A 20,304-nucleotide genomic window follows, 5' to 3' on the forward strand; every position below is an offset into this window, starting at 1 on the left:
AATGATAAAGTTCAGCTTTTAGTCTACAGGTAAGTGGACCATCTCCGTGCAGCGATGCATTAGATGCTGTCCCTCACAAAGAAAAACAAAGTAATTTAACATTGTGTTCCACTGAGCAGCCAGTAATCTTCATTCTAATGTGCGTCACTGTAGAAGTGTACACTGTAGCTAAAACCTTCAGTCTTTGATTCAAAAGAAGCTTCAGTGTCCTGTGTGATGCAGGTGACTGATCACACTGTTGAACAGCACGACATGTTCCTTCAAGAATGAGGAATTACAGAGCTGAATCTGGAGTGCTATGGTATTATTTTATTAATAAATAACAGATATAATTGAGGGAATGAAAGACAAAGTTAGCATTTAAGCAAAGATGAAGGTTATACTTCCTGTCTCTTGGTTGCAAGGATAAAGCAGGACTGCCACAGTTACTCTGTTGGGTTTCATTAGACATCAGCTATAATTAAATTGAAATTACGCAGTTTATGTCTCCCTTGTATTTCAAAGTACGCAAGAAGTGTCAGAGGAAACAATTTGCAAAGATAACATCACAAGAGTTACCTTGATTATGTTTCACTAATGAAAGAATGAAAGAAAAACTGATGATGAGATGTTCCATGTGCACACAAGGACCTTATTGATTGAGAAGCTCTGAGCTGTATTTGTTTTTGTCTATTGGAAATATAGTTTTGCCTGATTTGGCAGGCATGCTCTTGAACACTATTATGATTGGAGTGCTGAAACTTTAATAAGAGGAGGAAAGATAAACATTGATGCTGACAAGGACAAAATAAGCTGATCATTTGTAACCTTTTTCCAAAAATGTACGCAAAGTGCCCTAGTTTGGATGGTTACTTTTATGTTACCAGTTGCTTTGAGCGAAGTCCAAGATAATAAAAAAATGTAAATAAAAAAATAGCCTCTTTAAGAAGTGTTCAGAATGAACCAAGCTCATTCATAGCTACTTTGTGTTTATTTTTGCATCATAATGGATCATGAAGAGGAGGTTAAGGGAAAGAGAAAAATGACTCATACAGTGCGTTTAAATAAACAGATGAACTGCTTAGCAGTGAAACCACAAGCTTAAACCTGCTAGAAAAAACATTCACAAATCATACCTTTTTCCTTAGATAATCATAATTAAAATTGACCATTTAGACATTTTGAAAATTTCTCATCTCTAAATCCAACTGCTTTCTTAAACCAAATGGATGGTTCAAAGTTTAAGAAAGTAATTTTCCACTCGATCTATCTGAATGACCCTACAAGGCCAGAGCTGGCACAGCTTCACAAAGACACTCTGAGGAACCAAATGTGTCTTTATCCAGTAATTACGCACATCAATTTTGCCAGTATGACGCATAATACCAGCCAAAGTCACTTTTTTGTACTGATGGAAAGAGACTTTTATTACCGATTTAAGTTTAGAAAAAAAAAAAAAACTTAATATATGAAAGAATGTATATGACAATACAATAGCATAATAAATCTATGGGGATGAAATGGCTATTTAGAATCCCAACAGTTATGATATACGTACATTTAAAGCCTTCATTTAATCAAATTCTCAAAGGTAAGCTTTTAAACAGACTTTTCTGGCAATGTAATAGAAGTTGCAACAGTTCAAACAATACAGAAGAAAATAAATCTCTTGATTCTATTGATTGGATAGAGGCAGACCTGAATGTTTTTAGTATTATGAATCAAATGTATGTACATTTTCAAACTTCATGCGTAAAAAAAAGAAGTCGTCATGCTTCTTTTCAAGGCAACACTAAACTAAATATTATATTTAAATCATTGCTTATGACAAATGTTTGACTGTTGCTAGCATAGCGGCTAACAGTGTCAGCTAACATTGGTCTGTAATTATTTTAGACCAAATTATGCTGTTATCCACTTCAATCTTTAGGTCACTACTAGTAATAGTTCTGAAATGAGAGATATTCAAGAAGCTGTGAGCTGGAAAGGAAATATGAGCTGAATGTATCATCTCTAATCAGGAGAAGCATTAGGATTTGATGCTGCCAGCAAACTTACCTTGAAACTGTTGCAAAGTAAAAACGTCAGTTGAGCAACTAATAACTGACTAAAAATATTTAGATAAATGAACCATCTTTCTAAACAGCATTTTATATTAATAGGAAATTCATGCTAAGATCATGGCATTGTTAATAATCGCCCATTATCTTTGTGACAGGCTTGTGGGCACGAATCGTGCAACATGTTTTATTTAAGAAATGTGAAAATTGGAAAACACAGCATGAAAGGACCCTGGCAAGATCAAATATGTATTTCGATGAAGGAAAAGAATATTGGGTCACATAAGAGGTGCAACTTCAGCTTTGCTCATGTTCCATTTCATTCTATTACTAGCCCGTAATACATGCACAATCTGCTTCCAAACTGTATGAACAACAAGGTTTCAACCCAGTATATACTTCGAACATTACAGAATGAACTTTTCATCCCTGACATTTTGCATACACTACATCAGGCTTAAATGAAAATGTCAGTGGCTTCCATACTGGAGATTTATGGACAGTGATATGTAGAGTTAATGGTTCTGGGCATACCTGGGTTAATGGTGCTGTGCTTCCTGTGTGTACAGTTGGCTAAATGGACATCCTTTGAGTTAGTAAATAATGATGGTTGCTAACAAAAGTGCTTTTCACTTGATGCAGAATGTCTTGTGGAAAGATGACAGTAAATAGGTACTGTAATATAGTGACAAACAAAAAGTCATTGATATGCTTTCTGACGGTATACACCTTGACAAGCTTGAACTGACTTCCACTGAAATGTCATTTATCAGTAAACCTCTGCATATGAATCTCTAAATGGGCTGAACAATATTTGACAACCTGATTAAACAAAATTGTATTCATTATTTAGTTTCTTGCAGCATGTCCTAAATATCTTACATTGCTCAGGAAATTAAAGAACAAAAAATTTCCTATGTCAGGACTAGAGAAGTGATTATCATGTCATACCTGACATAGAAATCAATTCAAGCCTGAGAAATGCTGTGGAGAAATAATTACTTCTCTGTTCAAGCTGCCCTTGTAGCATTATTGGTGATGTTGTTAGATCAGCTCATTAGATGTGTCTTTTACTATTCATCTTCCCATTACATGTGTGATGCTCGTTGACTTCAAAGTGACTGGTTATGGTGTACCACCATCAAAGACGCTCAGGAACAAGACAAAACAGAGGCAGAGATTACAAATGGCTTTTAATGGGTCTGGTAGCGCAGACAAAGATCAGATGTGATCCCTTAAGAATTTAAAATGCGCAAGCCTCTAACCAATATCTAGTATTTAAAATACAAACTGGTCAAAGAGTGATTTAGAGCACTATGAGGTGACTAAGCATTGTCTTTGATGCAGAAAATAAAGACTGATTGTGTAAACTTGTGCTGTTTGTCTTTCTTGCCGAATTATCTTGAATCACAAAAAAATCTTGATTTGCTTGATATCGGATTTCCCTTGCAGTCCTGGCTTTTCCCTGTATTAAACGTTTTAAAAGTGGAGCCCGTTTAGAAACCAGATACCTCATCAAACTGGAATTACAAAAAGTAGAAACAAAGCAGCAAATCTACTGTTCTTAGAATATGGCAAATGAGTTTCTTGAGGATGTTCGTTCCCTGACAAATGCAACTCAAGTTTTCCAAAGCATAACTGTCATATACTAGGTAAATCAGAAATGTGCCTCAAAAGAGTGTCTTTGTCTCGTCCAGATGTGGCACCACTGTTCTTGATTGAGCTTGATCAGCTGCTTACTTTTTTGGATGCTGTTAAAAAATAAAAAAAACATGTTCAGCATTAGATTGATCAAATATTAAACAGGACAAAAAAACTTCTTGGTTTTTAATATAGCAAATTAATATTTGGTTGAATAAGATTTATATAGGTATACAATATAAATATCAAAAACACGATACACACACACTACTGTTTAAAAATATGTGCTCAGTAAGTTTTTTGTTTTGTTTTGAAAGTTGTTTCACTGAGGATGCATTTATTGGCCCAAAAAGTACAGTAAATTAATAATAGTGATATTTCATTCCATTAAAAATCAACCTTTTTTTCAATTTTAATGTTTTAAAATGTAATTTGTTCCTGTGATGGCAAAACAATATTAAAAAATCAGCAGCCATTACTCCAGTTTTTAGTGTCACATGATCCTTCAAATCATTCTAATATGCTGATTTGGTGCTCAAGAACCATTTATTATAATCAATGCTGAAAACAGTTACGCAGTTTAATATTTTTGTGGAAAATATGATACATATTTTTAAGGATTCTTTGAAATAGTAAGTTTAACAATCTTATGTAAAAATGTAAAAGCCCTTTCTGTCAGTTTTTATCAATTCATTGAATGCTGAATAAAAGTATTGGTTTGGGTGTGTTATACACTCTTATATATCATATCAACCACCATAAGATTTGTCCACAGTTCACTAGCTAGCGCTCCACAGTCCCTAGAACAGAGGCAGTAACTTGAGGCTCACCACAGAGTGGTTCAATAAATGCTGTTAACATTAGCACATTCATCCATTTTTTTTTTTAAATGACAGCTCTAAACCTCACAAAAGTGCAGATAATTAACCTACAGTTTTCAGAAAGTATAAGGGAGACTGAAGATGTATAACTCTCAAAGGAAAACTGCATGTCAGGACCTAATGGAATTTACCCCCTCAGAACGGATGTCATTCAATTAAAGCATGCCGCAAATCACAAAAGCTCATATTGTAATGATCTCAGAGGGGTATTGGATATCAATTTGATACGAGTCATGATTTCATTTCCTTTCTCTTCAGATGAGCAGAAAAGCATGACATATAATGGCATCAGATCTGGAACTAGGGCTGGCATTGAACTGCTGACAGAGGAAAAGGGCTCTCACCTCTGAGACACGAACACTAGACTTTCAGAACAATGTGGTGCATGGTGTACCGATGTACAAATCTTAATCTTAACTACACTGCCGCACCTTTGCTTTTTCAATAAGCATCTGCTCACACGTCTGTGATACCACGCTCATAGACTCCAATAGAGCGAACAGGCTTCCCCAGAGACCGCACAGCCCACAATCCACTAGCTTTCTCCTCACAAACACGTTTCTATGGGAATAATTCTCAGACTCTGACCTGAGCCGATTTGTCTTTATTTCCTGGAACCTTATTTTGCAGTGCACTTAAGAGAGAGGGGAAATGGCCTGCGCTCTCCGAAACGGCTCGCTGAACTTTATGGCTAAAATGATCTCGGTGTTGTCACAAGCTTAAAAAAAAGCTAATTTCAGGGATTAAAATCTATTTAAATAAGGGATGCAACATTAAATGCATGAAAGCACCTTTGGTCCTCAAATGAGGTTCTACAATTAGAAATGCACATGATTACGTATAATAACACCGGTGTCATATACACATAATGCACTGGCCATCTGTAGATCTACTTGGAGCTGGTGACATAAGTGTTTGTCTGAACGTTTATATTTACAAAATCCATGGAAATCAGGATATATTTGTTAGGATTCTTTAATGAATAGAACGTTCAAAAGAACAGTATTTATTTGAAATAAAACCTTTGTAATGTTTGCGCAAATGAATGCTTCCTTCCGGAATAAAAGTAAAAATATCACTGAAAGTATGTGTGTGTATTGTTATAGCACTTATATATCATTGCTCTTTTTGTTGTTTTTGATTGCTTCCACTGTCTTCATCTGTAAGTCGCTTTGGATAAAAGCGTCTGCTAAATGAATAAATGTAAATGTAAATGTATTTATTCATTTACCATATTTTTCGGACTATAGGTCGCACCAGTCCAAAAATACGTCATGATGAGAAAAAAAAAAAAAACATAAGTCGCACTGGACTATAAGTCGCATTTATTTAGAACCAAGAACCAAGAGAAAACATTACCATCTACAGCTGCGAGAGGGCGCTCTATGCTGCTCAGTGGTAGACTACAGGTGCACTGAGCAACATAGAGCGCCCTCTGGCGGCTCTAGACGGTAATGTTTTCTCTTGGTTCATTTCTATTGGTTCATTGCTCTTGGTTCATGTCAAATTAATTTTGATAAATAAGTCGCACCTGACTATAAGTCGCAGGACCAGCCAAACTATGAAAAAAAGTGCGACTTATAGTCCGGAAAATACGGTATTTTCAGACAAGATGTTTTCTGAAATACTCACTGCAGCAGCGAGGGCTTGGTCTAGATCTGCAATGATATCTTCCTCTTCCTCCAGACCCACAGACAAACGAACGAGCGTATCACTGATGCCCAACTCTTTCCTCTCATCCTCAGACACTGAAGCATGAGTCATACTCGCTCTGGAATACAAAACAAATCAAACGCACCATGGGAAATGGAGGTGGATGAAATGTTCCCCCAAAAAAGGGTTTTGATTGTTTTTGATTTGATTTTTAAAGATAAATCATGGTAACAATGGACAAAGTACGATATCAAGAAGACTTGGCGAGAGATTCAGATGTTATCACTGTCGTTTTAGTGAATTACTCGTGAACCATAAATCTGTCACAATGTTTCAGAAGCCATCTGATGATTCAACCTTAACTTCGTTTTTATAGTGAAGGCTGTCTATTAGAGCCTAAATAACTTTTCTGCTAAATAATGTTCTACTATGAGGCAAACTGTTCAGAAAACAAAAGGGTTTCTGTAGTGTCTTTTCACAACAACATTAAAGCTCTCACGCCCCCTGGTGGCAATCCAAAATAAGCCTCTCAGACTTCTAAAGATTTTTTGCACACTTATTAAAACAACAAATGAAAAAGAGTTTTTTTTTCTCTCTCTGTATGCTCTGGATATAAATCAGATTTTCCCTCAGAACAGTCTGGATTTGGATAATAGTGTGCTCAGTACTTACGGGTGCTCTGCTAGACTCTCATAACCACCAAGACTTTCAGCAAGCGCAAACAACTGAAACACAAAACACAATACGGTTTCTACAAAAATGTAAGATGTAAAAGACTTTCATACAGTATGAAGCTTCAAAACACCTTTAGATTGCTGAGAAAGGTTGAGGCGTGCTCCAGTTTTCCTTTGATATAGAAAGTGATCATTCCAGGACAGCCTGTGCACTGTCTCTGTGTCAGCTCATGCTGAGGGTGGGATGGAAGACCTGAACGAAGAGAGATGAACATGAGGCAATCGAGTCTGACTGGAATATTTCATTCATTTTGAACAACACAATTCAAGGCTGTCAGTAGGTGGCATTATATAAATTAAGCACCTCCTAAACAAAAGTTAGGGATCAGGAAGAATTTTTCTTTTGAATAAATTCTTTAAAAAATGTTTTTACTTTTATTCAACTAGGACACTTTAAAATTAATCTAAAGTGACAGTAAATAATTTACATAGTAAAAAACATTAATGAAATATTACTTTATAACCCTTAACGTGTTCGGTACTGTTAAAAAATTAGCAAAATCATACATATACAGTTTTACTAATCATCTATCACATTTTTATATAATAATATCATAGACACCTGGGAAGATTACTCTATCCACTCTTGGATCGGCCTCCAGAAACTGTGCCGTGGCCATTGCGTTCTTAAAGTGCTGCTTCATTCTCAGGTGGAGAGTCTTCAGACCCCGATTGCACATATAACAGTCAAATGGAGAAGGCACAGCCCCGAGAGCTGACGTAAACGGAGGAAGAGAGATTAAATCAAAAGTTTTACTTCTGCTATGCAGTTGACTCATTTTGATTGTTACAGACAGGCACAAATCTGCAATATGTTGCAATAAGAATCTAACAGAAAGCACAAGGTTTAATCGTCACATCAGGACTGCAACAATGTGACAGGTGGGAGGTATGGGATGAAGCTGATAAAGTTATACCTTGCTCAAATTACACGACCAGTGATTCAACCATTTTAAAATCACAATAAAATAAAGGATATAGCAATAATATATATGAAATCAAGAGGGAAGGGAAAAAGTATATATTTTTTTTTACATAACTGCTAGCAATGTGACTACATGTAATAACAAATAGGAAATAGTGCCAGCAGATATTAGTATAGGATATTACTTTGACCTGAAGACAAGTAACTTTCTTTTCAAGTGAATGAAGTACATTTTTCTTGTCCCTTACAAAAGACTCCCAATAGTTTAGATAAAAGAACTTCATTCTTGCTAGAATTCCTTGATCACAAAGTATTTACGGTATTTCACCTGGTGCCTTTCTTGGACATGTTAAAACACATCTTCTGCATATTTATGTACTTTATAAACATTAAGCTGAAACTTTAACACTCTTAAGTGATAAGCTAATATGCCTATGATTCTTTGGCATTGTGATTATCGAAAAATAATAATAATAAAATCTTTTTGTACATCTTTAATCAGGTTTGGCACATTATAAATTGATATTTCTTGTTAATATAATATATATATATATACACACGCACATACATACATACATACATACGTGCACATATCCATCTGTTCTCTATTGTTAATGTCCAATAAATTGGCTTTATTTCAAAGGGTAAAGAAATAAATCAAACTGGTTGTGAAATACATCTTATATAATCTGAAATACATCTTATATAATAATGCCATGAAGAGAGGAGCTGTTTGCAAACAATGAGGATGTTATCAGACAGATTTTCCGTTTAGATCAGAAGAGCCTTACCATTCTGCAAAAACTTCAGTCGTTCATAGAGATCATCACGGTTGAGAGAAATCAGTCCCATCACAACATCACTGTGACCTGGAATTACATTTGATAAAAGTTATTTTAACTTTTATCAACAACCTTTCAGTTATATAAAAAGCTAACCTGATTTTATGATTTGTTTTTACCATTCATGTATTTTGTTGCAGAGTACATGCAGATGTCTGCTCCAAGTGCAAGGGGGCGCTGTTCCAGGAGAAATATTGGGAAATATTCAAATCAATCCCTGCTCTGGAACTTTATAATACACGTCATCTGTACTCAATGTGCTTTTAACTTTGTCAGCTAACTTTTTAATTAGTAGCATAGTGTGAAACATTAGGGTGTTGCTCAATGGACATGGTCATGTTACTTTTTGATCTCACATTATATTTTTACATCAAATATCAGCAGCACTGGGTTATGTATTATAATAATGTCAATGTTCATACCTGGAAGTAGGCTGACATGAAAGTGTTGTCCACAACAACAATTATGTCCTTGTTGTGCTTATGGACAATATCTGCACAGCCCTGGATGTCCACAACCTTCATCGTAGGGTTTGTGGGCGTTTCAATCCATACCAACTGTAGAAACCAGAACATTTAGTTCGAGTGGTACTTCTCAAAGCTAATTAATCAATCATGTGAGCAATTACCACTTTCCCACAGAAATTTTCTAATGCTCTGTGCCGGGTGTACCTTTGTATTTGGTCTTAGAGCTGCTTTTATCTCCTCTGTCTTTGTGAGGTCAGCAAAAGAGACATCAAAGCCAACTTCTGCAGCTATTTTTCTGAAATACCGGTTAGTTCCTGGTGGAAAAAACATGAAAGACATAGTAAGACTCTCAGCTTTTCACACTCTTTTTGGATAAGGCCAACTATCATTTTATTTATTTTTTAGAAGCAGTAACTCACCCCCATAGACATCATTCATGCACAAAATTCCATCTCCAGCCTTAAAAAGATGTGTGATGGTTAAAGTTGCAGCCAATCCAGAGGCAAGAGCCAGACCTATTAGCAGACAGAGCTTTAGGTTTATGGCAATGTCATTTAACATAGAATACAAATGTGTTTGTGATGGACTCACTGTATTGTGCACCATCCAAAGCAGCAACTGCTCTCTCAAGACAGTTTCTTGTGGGATTTCCACTCCGGCTGTACTCAAAACCCTGGCAGATAAAATATTAGAACAAGATGTAATTCATAGTTCTTTACATAAACTAGAATTGTGCAAATAAAATATGTGAATGAGAGAAAAAAAAACACACTTCAAGATCTAAATCCATAGAAAAGTCTAATTTTAAAACATATTGTTGATTTGTGATGTAACTCCTTTACAAAGAGACACAGATAACATGCAAGCATATGCTTTTACTTCAACCACCTGGCTGTTCTCATGACTCATGTTGTTAATGAATATTCAGTCTTTGCTGATGTAATCAGCACTCTTCTGAAAAGGTTTCCTATATATTCTTATCTTTTGACTGGTTCCAGAGGGATTTTGGGTTGAGAGACCACTTTAAATCACCAAAGACCAGCTTAAAATAGCACAAAAAATAAAAAATGAAAATAATTTACTCACCCCTCACTTGTTCCAAACCTGTATGAGAAGTTTCTTTTTTCTGTTGACCACAAAGGATGATATTTTGAAAAATATTAACCATTAACTTCCATGGTAGGAAAAAAAAATACTATGGAAGTCAATGGAGCCCATAAACTGTTCTGAATCTAACATTTTTCAAAACATCTTTTGTGTTCAGCAGAAAGAAAGAAACTCATTCAGGCTTGGAACAAGTTCGGGATGAGTAAATGATGACAGAATTCATTCTGGAAGTGAATTAATCCTAAAGTAAGGTTACACACTTCTGATCAGCAGGGCATTGGAGCGTAGGCTACTTGACGGTTGACCTCAACCTGTGGTGTTGTCTTAAATGTCAAGTAATTTTAATTTAGTAGCAGAAATACATAAACAGGCCTGGCTTGAAGTTGGAATCTTTTACAAAAAAACACTTAACGTTTAGCCATCCTAAATAGTTAGCGGGCCAGTCTGGAGACTCTGGACAGGCTGAAAAGTGCCCAAAGCCCCTTTAAAACCAACCAGCAAACTAACTTGGTAACGTTAGACTATTAAAAACCAGTACGCTAGTTTAGGCAGATTTTTCAGCAAGATATGGCATGCTTTGTGCTTAGTCACCGTGAGATGCACATATACAGATTTAACTCTCAAGTCTTTCATGTAGTTACGATTGGTTTATAAATTGACATTTATTCAATCATAACTGCGTGTATAAAAACAACTCACAATCTACATAACGCTACTCAAATGTCGTGCTAACACGAAACAACAATGAATACATCCTCAGTGTCAAAACTTTACTAAACACCTCAATGACATACCGCATGTTTCCCCGGTTCTTGTTGTTTAAAGGTTGTCGACAGTGAGATAAGAGGCACCACGGCCCTGGAGTTCCACTGCTCCGGCTCTGAACCGACGTGGATCGCGTCTGTAGCGAATGATTTGAAGAGCGGCTGGTAGCCGGCTGAGCTGTCCTTCTGTCTGTGTGAAGCCATGACTGATGCTGAGACACGGGTCCCTGAGTGAACAGAAGAGTGAACAACTCTCTTGGACAGTAAATGGGTTACGATGAACGGGAGGGTTGTAGCAACCCCTTCTACACCAATCACGATGTGTGTAGAGTAAAGGGAATGGAGTGGATTGGCGATCACACAGGGGCGCGCTGAGTCACGTGACCGTTTACAGTTCAGCGCGACACTACCTACTCTTTTCACAAGACTCTGATGACGCGGTGATGACGCATACACCGTTCATCAGAATCGTAAATACTATCGTAAATGAATGTGTGTATATACACATTTATAACGCTATTCTTTGTATTATATCATCTTTGCATCGAATTAGAAAAAAAACCAACTGCTAATGCTAGGATAAATAATGGCTCCTAAGCAATTGAGGTGTTTTGTTAGGAATGGGCCCCTGATCTACCTAAATGCGTCTATCTTTGCACGAATCATTAGAGGTCCAGCTATATTTTGGAATAGCAAAGAGATGCAAAGTACATTAATAATGACTTTATAATGCTACTTTATTATGCTTATTTATATTATTTTATCACTAATTATATAATTATATTATTTTATAAGCTTATTTTATAATAACATTTTATTCAAGTGTGTTAGCCTATATGTTTATATAGATAGATAGATAGATAGATAGATAGATAGATAGATAGATAGATAGATAGATAGATAGATAGATAGATAGATAGATAGATAGATATATAGATAGATAGATATGAATAGGCTAACACAGTACAGGCTGGCATGGTTCACTGAACAAAACCCGAACCTTTAGGTTTTCCACACACGGTTCAGCACGCGCTGAGACCGCGGGTAAACTTAAATCGGACAAAAAAAATCTGTAATATGGTTTGCTATAAATTACACGTTCAGCTAATATATGCAGTGTTGGGAAGGTTACTTTGGAAATGTTATAGGTTACAGATTACAAGTTACCCTATTTATAAATGTTATAGTAGTGTAACTTTTTTAATTACTTTAATAAAGTATTTTAACTAATTACGTTTGATTACTTTCTGATTACTTTTCTAAATTTCTTATGAATGTTTATTTGCAACTGTTAATCATTTTCAAACATTTACACCATGCAGGTTTAACCTTAAAGAAGTGCTCAATATTGTCAAACTTTCACCATCCTTCATCACTTGAATTAAGATGATCACATTTGAACACATCTACCACAAAATTAGACTTTAGTATTGCCTTTTACTTTGAGATTTAAAATCGAAATAAATAGTTTATAGATACTGTTTTTGAAACCAAATATTTGCATAACTACGGGAAACACTGCATCTAACAATGATTTGAGGAAAAAAATAATTTAAATGCCACGGCCTACCTGAGCATTGTTTCTGACCATGTCCATCCCTTTATGACCACCATGTCCTCTGATGGCTACTTCCAGCAGGATAATGCAACATGTCACAAAGCTCGAATCATTTAAAATTGGTTTCTTGAACATGACAATGAGTTCACTGTACTAAAATGGCCCCCACAGTCACCAGATCTCAACCCAATAGAGCATCTTTGGGATGTGGTGGAACGGGAGCTTCGTGCCCTGGATGTGCATCCCACAAATCTCCATCAACTGCAAGATGCTATCCTATCAATATGGGCAAACATTTCTAAAGAATGCTTTCAGCACCTTGTTGAATCAATGCCATGTAGAATTAAGGCAGTTCTGAAGGCGAAAGGGGGTCAAACACAGTATTAAATATGAAATAAATTAAAAATATATATTTTGAGACTAAGATAATTCAAATATATTCAGCAGCGCTGAATGTGACAGAAAGACCATTTTAGCACCACGTTTTATTTATTTTAAAATATTTTTACAGTTATATTACTACTGTGTAATATTTTCAGTATGATATGTCGGTGTATATAAAAGGCCCCAGAGAGACAGAATTCAAAACTGTACTGAACACACAATAAGAGTAACTAAGTATAAACTGAGTCATTCCTGCAGATGGTAAACCACACCTACTGCTTTTACTTACCCAAAAAATGACTTTTAAAAACAGAAGCATAAAAACACGAGTGAAGTACTTGTAATAAGTAGTTAATAGTTCAAAAGTAATAGTTGTATCTTAATATGCTGAATGGATGTGATTACGGTTCATCACTGTTTGTATCTTGTTTGGTTACATGAGATATCTTCTGCCATTGTCTGATGTTCATTTGTATGTAATGAAAATACATTAAATCAAGTTATATGACCATATAATATATGACCAGCATTTTGTACATATATAACCATTTTAAAGATACTCTTAAACCTTACTTCTAATGATCTAAATGCAACTGTTACCAAACTCACCTATGTCAGCAAATACAGAAGCCTTGTCTGACAGCTTTTGTCAACTTCACCCCTGCATGAAAAGAGGGCACAGTTACCATGCCAACCCATACAATACCTGTGTCACTGAGCCAAAGAAACAACAACAAAAAAATAGAGAAACCCACAGCTAGTGTTTGTTTGTTTGTCCTTCCTTCCTTTCCCAAAATTTAATTTAGATACTGAGTTCCTAATTTGTATATATTAAATTATATTTAAGTAGCCTACTAGTATCCCTGAATTGTCTAATGCTGGGAAATGTCTCATTACCCAACCCTCGAGCAATGTTTTTAATATGTTAAAATGTATTTCCTTCATTCAGTGTTCCTTACAGAGTAATTTATAATCCTACACTGCACATGAAATTAAAGGAGGCAAATTAGCCTTGTACAACACTTCAGTACACTTGCAAAGCAATTATAATGACGTGTCCAACCTTGCCATTAAATTCAACCTTGATAAATACTAGTCCTGCTTCTCAATCAAAGCCATTTGGCTGCACTGTAAAAAAAAAAAAAAAAGCCCCATAAAAAAAGCCCAAATGACTGGCAGCTACGGCTGCCAAACAAAAACCGTAAAATATTTTAATTGAAAAAAGAAAATCTGTAAAATATGTTTTTAACAAAAATATTTAATGAAAATTTATATTAAATGACTGTTTTTGCACTTTATTTGAATTAAGATATTTTATTATAATTTTTACTGTATTTGTTCGGCAGCCTTATTTGCCAGTCATTTACCTTTTTTTAACAAGTTTTTTATTTATTTTTTTACAGTGTGTCATTCAATCTTGTGTTGCATTGTACTATAGGGAATGTGAAGGTGACGTCACGCCGTGTTGCATTATGGGTCCTCCGCCATATTTGCAGGATCGCGCCCTATACCCATAGACAGTAAAAGAAATGGACACAGCGACCCCATTGGAACTCAATTGAGACAAATGAAGCCCAGTTTTAGGGTTTTTTAGCACTTCCGTTTCTGACGCGCAGACTCAAACGAAGCTTGAGGACGTCAGCAACCTGTCTGGCAGATGTAAACCTTCTAGTAGCTGTGCGTGCAAACAATTAACTTAATATGGCGTACTGGCGTTACATTTTAAAATACTATACAAAATAATTAATCAGAATACTTACTCCTGCTCATTCACGCCAAAGAACTCCCCGCTCAAGCTCGCCGTCTCTGCAAGATTAAGGATGGCAGTTTGCACGCACAGCCACTTAGAAGATTTACATCTGTCAGACAGGTTGCTGACGTCGTAAAGCTTCGTTTGAGTCTGCGCGTCAGAAAAGGAAGTGCTAAAAAAACGCTAAAAATGGGCTTGAGTTCCAATGGGGTCGCTGTGTCCATTTCTTTTACTGTCTATGGTCAAAATGTTGACATTCCCTTTAGCACAGCTCCATCTAGTGGATGCATAACGCAAACCCAGTCAAACGTTTGACTGCAGTATCTTCTATTCTATGCGTTTTATAATCTGGTGCGCCCTATATATGAAAACAGTTCTAAAATAGGCCATTTATTGAAGGTGCGCTTTATAATCCGGTGCCCTTTATAGTGCGGTAGCCTAATCTGTTAATTTACAATATTAACTGAAAGTTGAACAATTTTGCTATTACATATTTGGATTGAACTGAAACCCTTTATTTTCAGGTTTATATAAGAGCAATATCACACTGGTAGCAGTGTTATATGGCTGTATTTCAGCACGTCTGTGATTCAGCCACAGGTAATGCACAGACAGGGTGCCAATATACAGCCATATCAAATGAGTGGAATATTGCTTTTATACAAAAATTAGATGGCAAAATTGTGTAAATACATAAGTAACTACAAAGTAATGTATCTAGAAACTCTGTTTTGTGCAGTACTACTTCCTTCAGCCAGATGCAAATCTCAGTTTGACAGTTTAACAGCTGAGTGCAAGCCACCGTTACTAATTCAAAACCTTGACCTAAGAAAAAATTAAGGAACATTGAGCTGCTTCATTGAAACTTATTGTATTTCTGTATTATTAGCTCACTGTATTATCTAAAGTATTATAAGATAGAGATGGACTGAGCAAGTGTGATTATCTGCATCAGATACAGCTTTCATTCTTCAGCTCAATCTCATATGATCTTCTCCGAGACATCTTTGAAAAACACAATCACATATGATACACATACAGAGGGATATAATGTCCTTAGATAAGATTTTATCACTATTTATATTATTATGGTATTTTATATGCTCATTTTATAATTTAATGTAATTTTTAATTTTATTATTACATTATTTCTTGTTTGACTATTAATCAAGTCTTATGTGTGCTTATGAGATATTAAAAAATCCTGCTTTATGATGTACTTCTACTCTCTAAGTCTAAGATAAATGACTTCATAGTGTGTGTGTGTGTGTGTGTGTGTAACAAACCATACTGATAAAATTGTAGCTAAGGCTAGGCAGCCTTGAAGTTCTGATAAGATTTCTGTGTATGTGTGTTAGTATCTGTCTGTACACGGAGAAGCTCAGACAGTCCCAGGACAAACGTTCAACTGCCTATGTCCAGTGTATCAAATATACATCTTTGAAGAGACGTATTGTGTCTGACCTTGGATCACTTGTCACCAAAATAGTTGTCAGAAAATATGGTTGAATCGTTTATGTCCATAGGCCTATGTGGAAACTAAGTTTATAGGTTTTGATACCAATCAGAATTGTGTTGACTTTGAAGTAATTAGTATCCTCTGTAAGGCCAGGGTATAATTGTTGTTGATTCTGAATTGTACGCAGAGCGGCCTACAAACTCCATCGAGATACTGGAGCTGATTTCTGCTTATGAAACTGCAAACCATACTCTTCAGTACATTTTTATTCAATTGAACAAATCTCTGAATCCTGGTCTTTATTCATCATATCTGGTCCTTGGGTTTTAACTGTAATTCCCCTACAATATAAAGCACTTCTGAGCCTATAGCTCCAGTTGTATTTTCTATATCTATAAAGTTCTAGGCCAAGAAATACATTTGGCTAAGTTACATTCTTTTATGCTGATGACACCGTTATTTATACAGTTGCACTGTATTTTAATCAAGACATAGAACCTCTTTCAATGCTGCTTTTAACTGTTAATATCTAAAATCAAAATCTATCATTTTTGCTCTCCCAAATGTACTAAGACATCTGTTTCTTCTGTCTCTACCATACAAGGTATTAGTATAGAAAGAGTCATGTCTTACAAAGTTTGCTTTTAATATACACACAAAAACCTTTTCTTGTAAAAATGCCTCCCATGTGAAGCCAGGAAAATGATTATTTTTTTGCGAAGCCACTGCAAACTTTCTACTTGCATCTAGATCAATATTGTTATTCATTTGAATGTTCCTAGGGTTTATTCAGAGCATGGCAAAACTGCTTTTTCTGGTTATGGAATGATAAGCAAGCCACCATTTCTTTAGACACAATTCCATCTACTGCAGACTGAGCTGAAGGAATCATGGTGCTATTTTCATTTATCTTTTATAGATTAATTTTATTTGTTGATTAAATTGTGTATTGTGCTCTTTATCTGAAACTTTATGTAGCTGTCCTGACCAGGACTGCCTGTAAGAAGTGATTCTGTATCTCAGTGGGACTGGGACCTTACTGGTAGAAGAAATGATATATAAAATAAAGAAATGTCCCTCAGAAATAATTCTAAGTAGCTGCTCAAAAGTACTGCTTAATATTTGTGAAACTGTGATACTTTTTTGTGGATTCTTTAATGAATAGTTATGAGTCATGCTCGCTCTGGAAAAGAAAGGGCACACAATGCAGAATGGAGGTAGGTTGAATGTTCCCTCAAAATAAGTTTTTGATCAATTTTCCAGGATAAATCATGAAAACACTAGACAAGATATGACATCAAGAAGACTTAGCAAGAGATAATTCAGTGACTATCACTGCCATTCTACTGAATTACTTGTAAACCATAAATATCATAAGCCTGTCATAATGATGTTTCAGAAGACAAGCTGTTCTACAATGAGGCAAACTGTTGAGACAAGAGAAGTGTTGTATCTGCAATTTCTTTTTTCTCTTTTGCTCTCCCGCCCCCTTGTGGCAATCCAAAATATTTTTTAAGGGCTCACACATACATTCACACTTATTACAACCAGGCATAGTTTTATAAGCATTTCACAAAAAAAGAGAATATAAATAAAATTATTAAAAAGTCTTTAAATAAAATTTCCAGTAATGCTGAGAATTGTAATGGGTTTTAAATATAATAATTATCTAATAAGTGTCTTTAGGCCTTGCTTCATGCTTGTTATTAACTACTTCCTCTCTATGCATTCTTATCCACAGATTTACTTTTTACAGTACACTTGAGTAACCCCAGAGTGCAGTCTGGACGATGAGGCGGGGCGACACTTCGAGGCGGAGCGACACGTGTCGCCCCGCCCATTTTTGTTTTCCCCGCCTTTGACATTTTCCTCCGAGCCAGCAGGGGGCAGTTTGCGTTGAAACAAACAGAACGGTGGCAACTACAGCAGCAGAGTAATAACGCTATTCCGTTGATTGCTTGAGGTGAGTAAAAGTGCTTGTGTAAATATCTTATAATATGAAATGCAATGTTCGATCATTTATTTATCCATGGTACGTTCAATTTGAATAATTATTGTTAATAATTGTTATAAATTGCTAATTTTATTGTTCTTTGTGGATTGTAACAGTACACTCTGTACATGGCTTTAGTTCATTCGATTTTACAGAGGTATGGCATCACATTTGTCAAGTTATTTGAACAGACATGCATGATTTTTGTGTGTATATTATTATTATTATTATTATTTTTTTTATTTTTTTTTCAGGATGACATGATCAGGAGATGGTGGTGTTCTGTTCTCCTGGACAGCTTTACTCCGCAAATGTATGTAGCTGTTTGAATGTTGCTACATGAAACATTACTCTGTACTATATCTAGCAATATACCTACCTCTTGACATTTGTTCTTTTAGAGCTCAACCATTGAGGGGAGGAACTTCACCATTCACCATGTCTTCAGGCAGAGTCCAGCAAAGCAGGTTATTTGTGCACATACATTCATTAAGAACTAATAATTACATATGTGTGTACATGCAGAGGTATTTTAGTTATTACAGTTACATAGTTGTTCAGATGTGAAATTGGTATTATGTACAAGTACTATATTGGACAGCACTGTGGATTATTTAATATATAGCTATCAGTTAACATCAGCATCAAAGACATTTAAAAATATTTCAACTTAATTCATTTTCAGACAGCAGTGAGTTTTTTAAATAACTTCTGTTTGCGATCTAATGTGGATTTTGTTCACCATATAAGACAGAAATATTTATATTCAATGTAAAAGATCTTCATGTGGATCATGCATACAAATATATACAAATGTCTCACTGGATTATTACAATTAATGGCAAAATGAATGTGTGGAAATGTAAACTAATATATCCTACTGACACACAACAGCAAAAGATATAAATAATTGTCTTAAAACAGTTTTTTTTTCAATGTGAAAATACTAACATGCCTAATACTTCTGCACAGTACTGTATATATTAACATTTTATTAGTGTTATTATAAAAGAATGAGTATGCAGTTGTGACAACAATCTATAGAGTTTTTAATGAGAGTTTTAAAGCAAGGTTGTCTGTATTCCGTGTTTATATGTTTAATAACTTTTATATACATGTATAAATAAACCTATGTATGTTTTTGATTCAACAGCTTCCACTGGAAATCCTCAGGGAAGTTATTTTGTCAGCGGGTGACTCGCATATTTGACACTTTCTCTGGTTTGCAGATGGTTTAGGGATGTGCTCCGAAGTTTTTCGGAAAGCGGCACAGTTTGCCTGGCTAGACAGTAAGATTTCCCCGTTTAATGCTCATTCTCCAATTGAATTTTGTAGTAGAAGGCTGTTAAACTTTTTTTTTATTATTATTATTATCTTTCATGCATTTTGTCTTTACACTATAAGTTGTGGCCAACTGGAAGAATTGTACTCCTGTCTCATGACCGGAACGAGTTCAGACGGATGTACAGCATCAGGGAATGGTTGCAGTGCAGAGCCCTTTTCAAGTTTAACCCACCAGGGTACAGAGAAGAGACCGGCGTGGTGATCTTCTGGGCTTTTGTTTACACAGGATTTTGTTCCAAGGACTGTTTTTTTGTTTTGTTTGTTTTTTTTTGCGGCATGAAACACATTTGTGTGTTAAGTTCATTGAAGGGAAATAGAGAATGGACTGAGATCAACTGGTTTTGATGTATTAATTGATGTAATTTAAAGTTAAACTTCGCAGTGTATAATGTTTTAATAAAAAAGCTATGGAAAACACGTGCATGACAACAGGTTTCAGTCATTTATATCAGTCTATCATTCTTTAAGGTTTCTCATGTTTGATAACATCATTTGCTATGCATTGCTCATAATGGATTCTTGATTTAGTTGTGACAGGATTGTGAGGATTAATGAGGTTTTCAGTAGTGCAGTTCAGAAAACAAATAACAGAAAGTAACAAGTGTTTTTGGACAAGTTCTTTAGAACCTGTATAGTTCCTTCCTTGCAAAAAGTAACCATGGATTTATTGTAGTAAAATATTTGTTGGCATATTAATTACTGTGAGCTGTACTTATAAAAACACCATAGTTTTACTATAGTTACTGTAGCAGAACCATGGTAC

The 20,304-nt window shown here is 35.4% G+C and overlaps 1 protein-coding gene and 1 long non-coding RNA gene across 2 annotated transcripts; one reads left to right on the forward strand and one right to left on the reverse strand.

Annotated features, from left to right (window-relative positions):
* Positions 1 to 3,215: 3,215 nt before the first annotated feature.
* Positions 3,216 to 11,460, reverse strand: LOC128015702 (cystathionine gamma-lyase-like). The gene is made up of 12 exons (XM_052599758.1): positions 11,084 to 11,460; positions 9,774 to 9,855; positions 9,602 to 9,697; positions 9,387 to 9,496; positions 9,138 to 9,272; positions 8,835 to 8,892; positions 8,665 to 8,742; positions 7,511 to 7,663; positions 7,020 to 7,141; positions 6,887 to 6,939; positions 6,194 to 6,332; positions 3,216 to 3,790 (listed from the first exon to the last, which is right to left on the reverse strand). Exons 1-12 carry the CDS (start codon positions 11,255 to 11,257, stop codon positions 3,776 to 3,778), a joined length of 1,215 nt encoding a protein of 404 aa, XP_052455718.1. The 5' UTR covers positions 11,258 to 11,460; the 3' UTR covers positions 3,216 to 3,775.
* A 6,513-nt stretch (positions 11,461 to 17,973) lies between these two features.
* Positions 17,974 to 19,958, forward strand: LOC128015150 (uncharacterized). The gene is made up of 5 exons (XR_008183811.1): positions 17,974 to 18,354; positions 18,452 to 18,510; positions 18,599 to 18,664; positions 19,351 to 19,486; positions 19,602 to 19,958. It is a non-coding gene; the product is annotated as an uncharacterized LOC128015150 (long non-coding RNA).
* The last annotated feature ends 346 nt before the right edge of the window (positions 19,959 to 20,304 follow it).

This window comes from Carassius gibelio, chromosome A6, assembly GCF_023724105.1.
Source record: "Carassius gibelio isolate Cgi1373 ecotype wild population from Czech Republic chromosome A6, carGib1.2-hapl.c, whole genome shotgun sequence".
NCBI classification, from domain to species: domain Eukaryota; kingdom Metazoa; phylum Chordata; class Actinopteri; order Cypriniformes; family Cyprinidae; genus Carassius; species Carassius gibelio.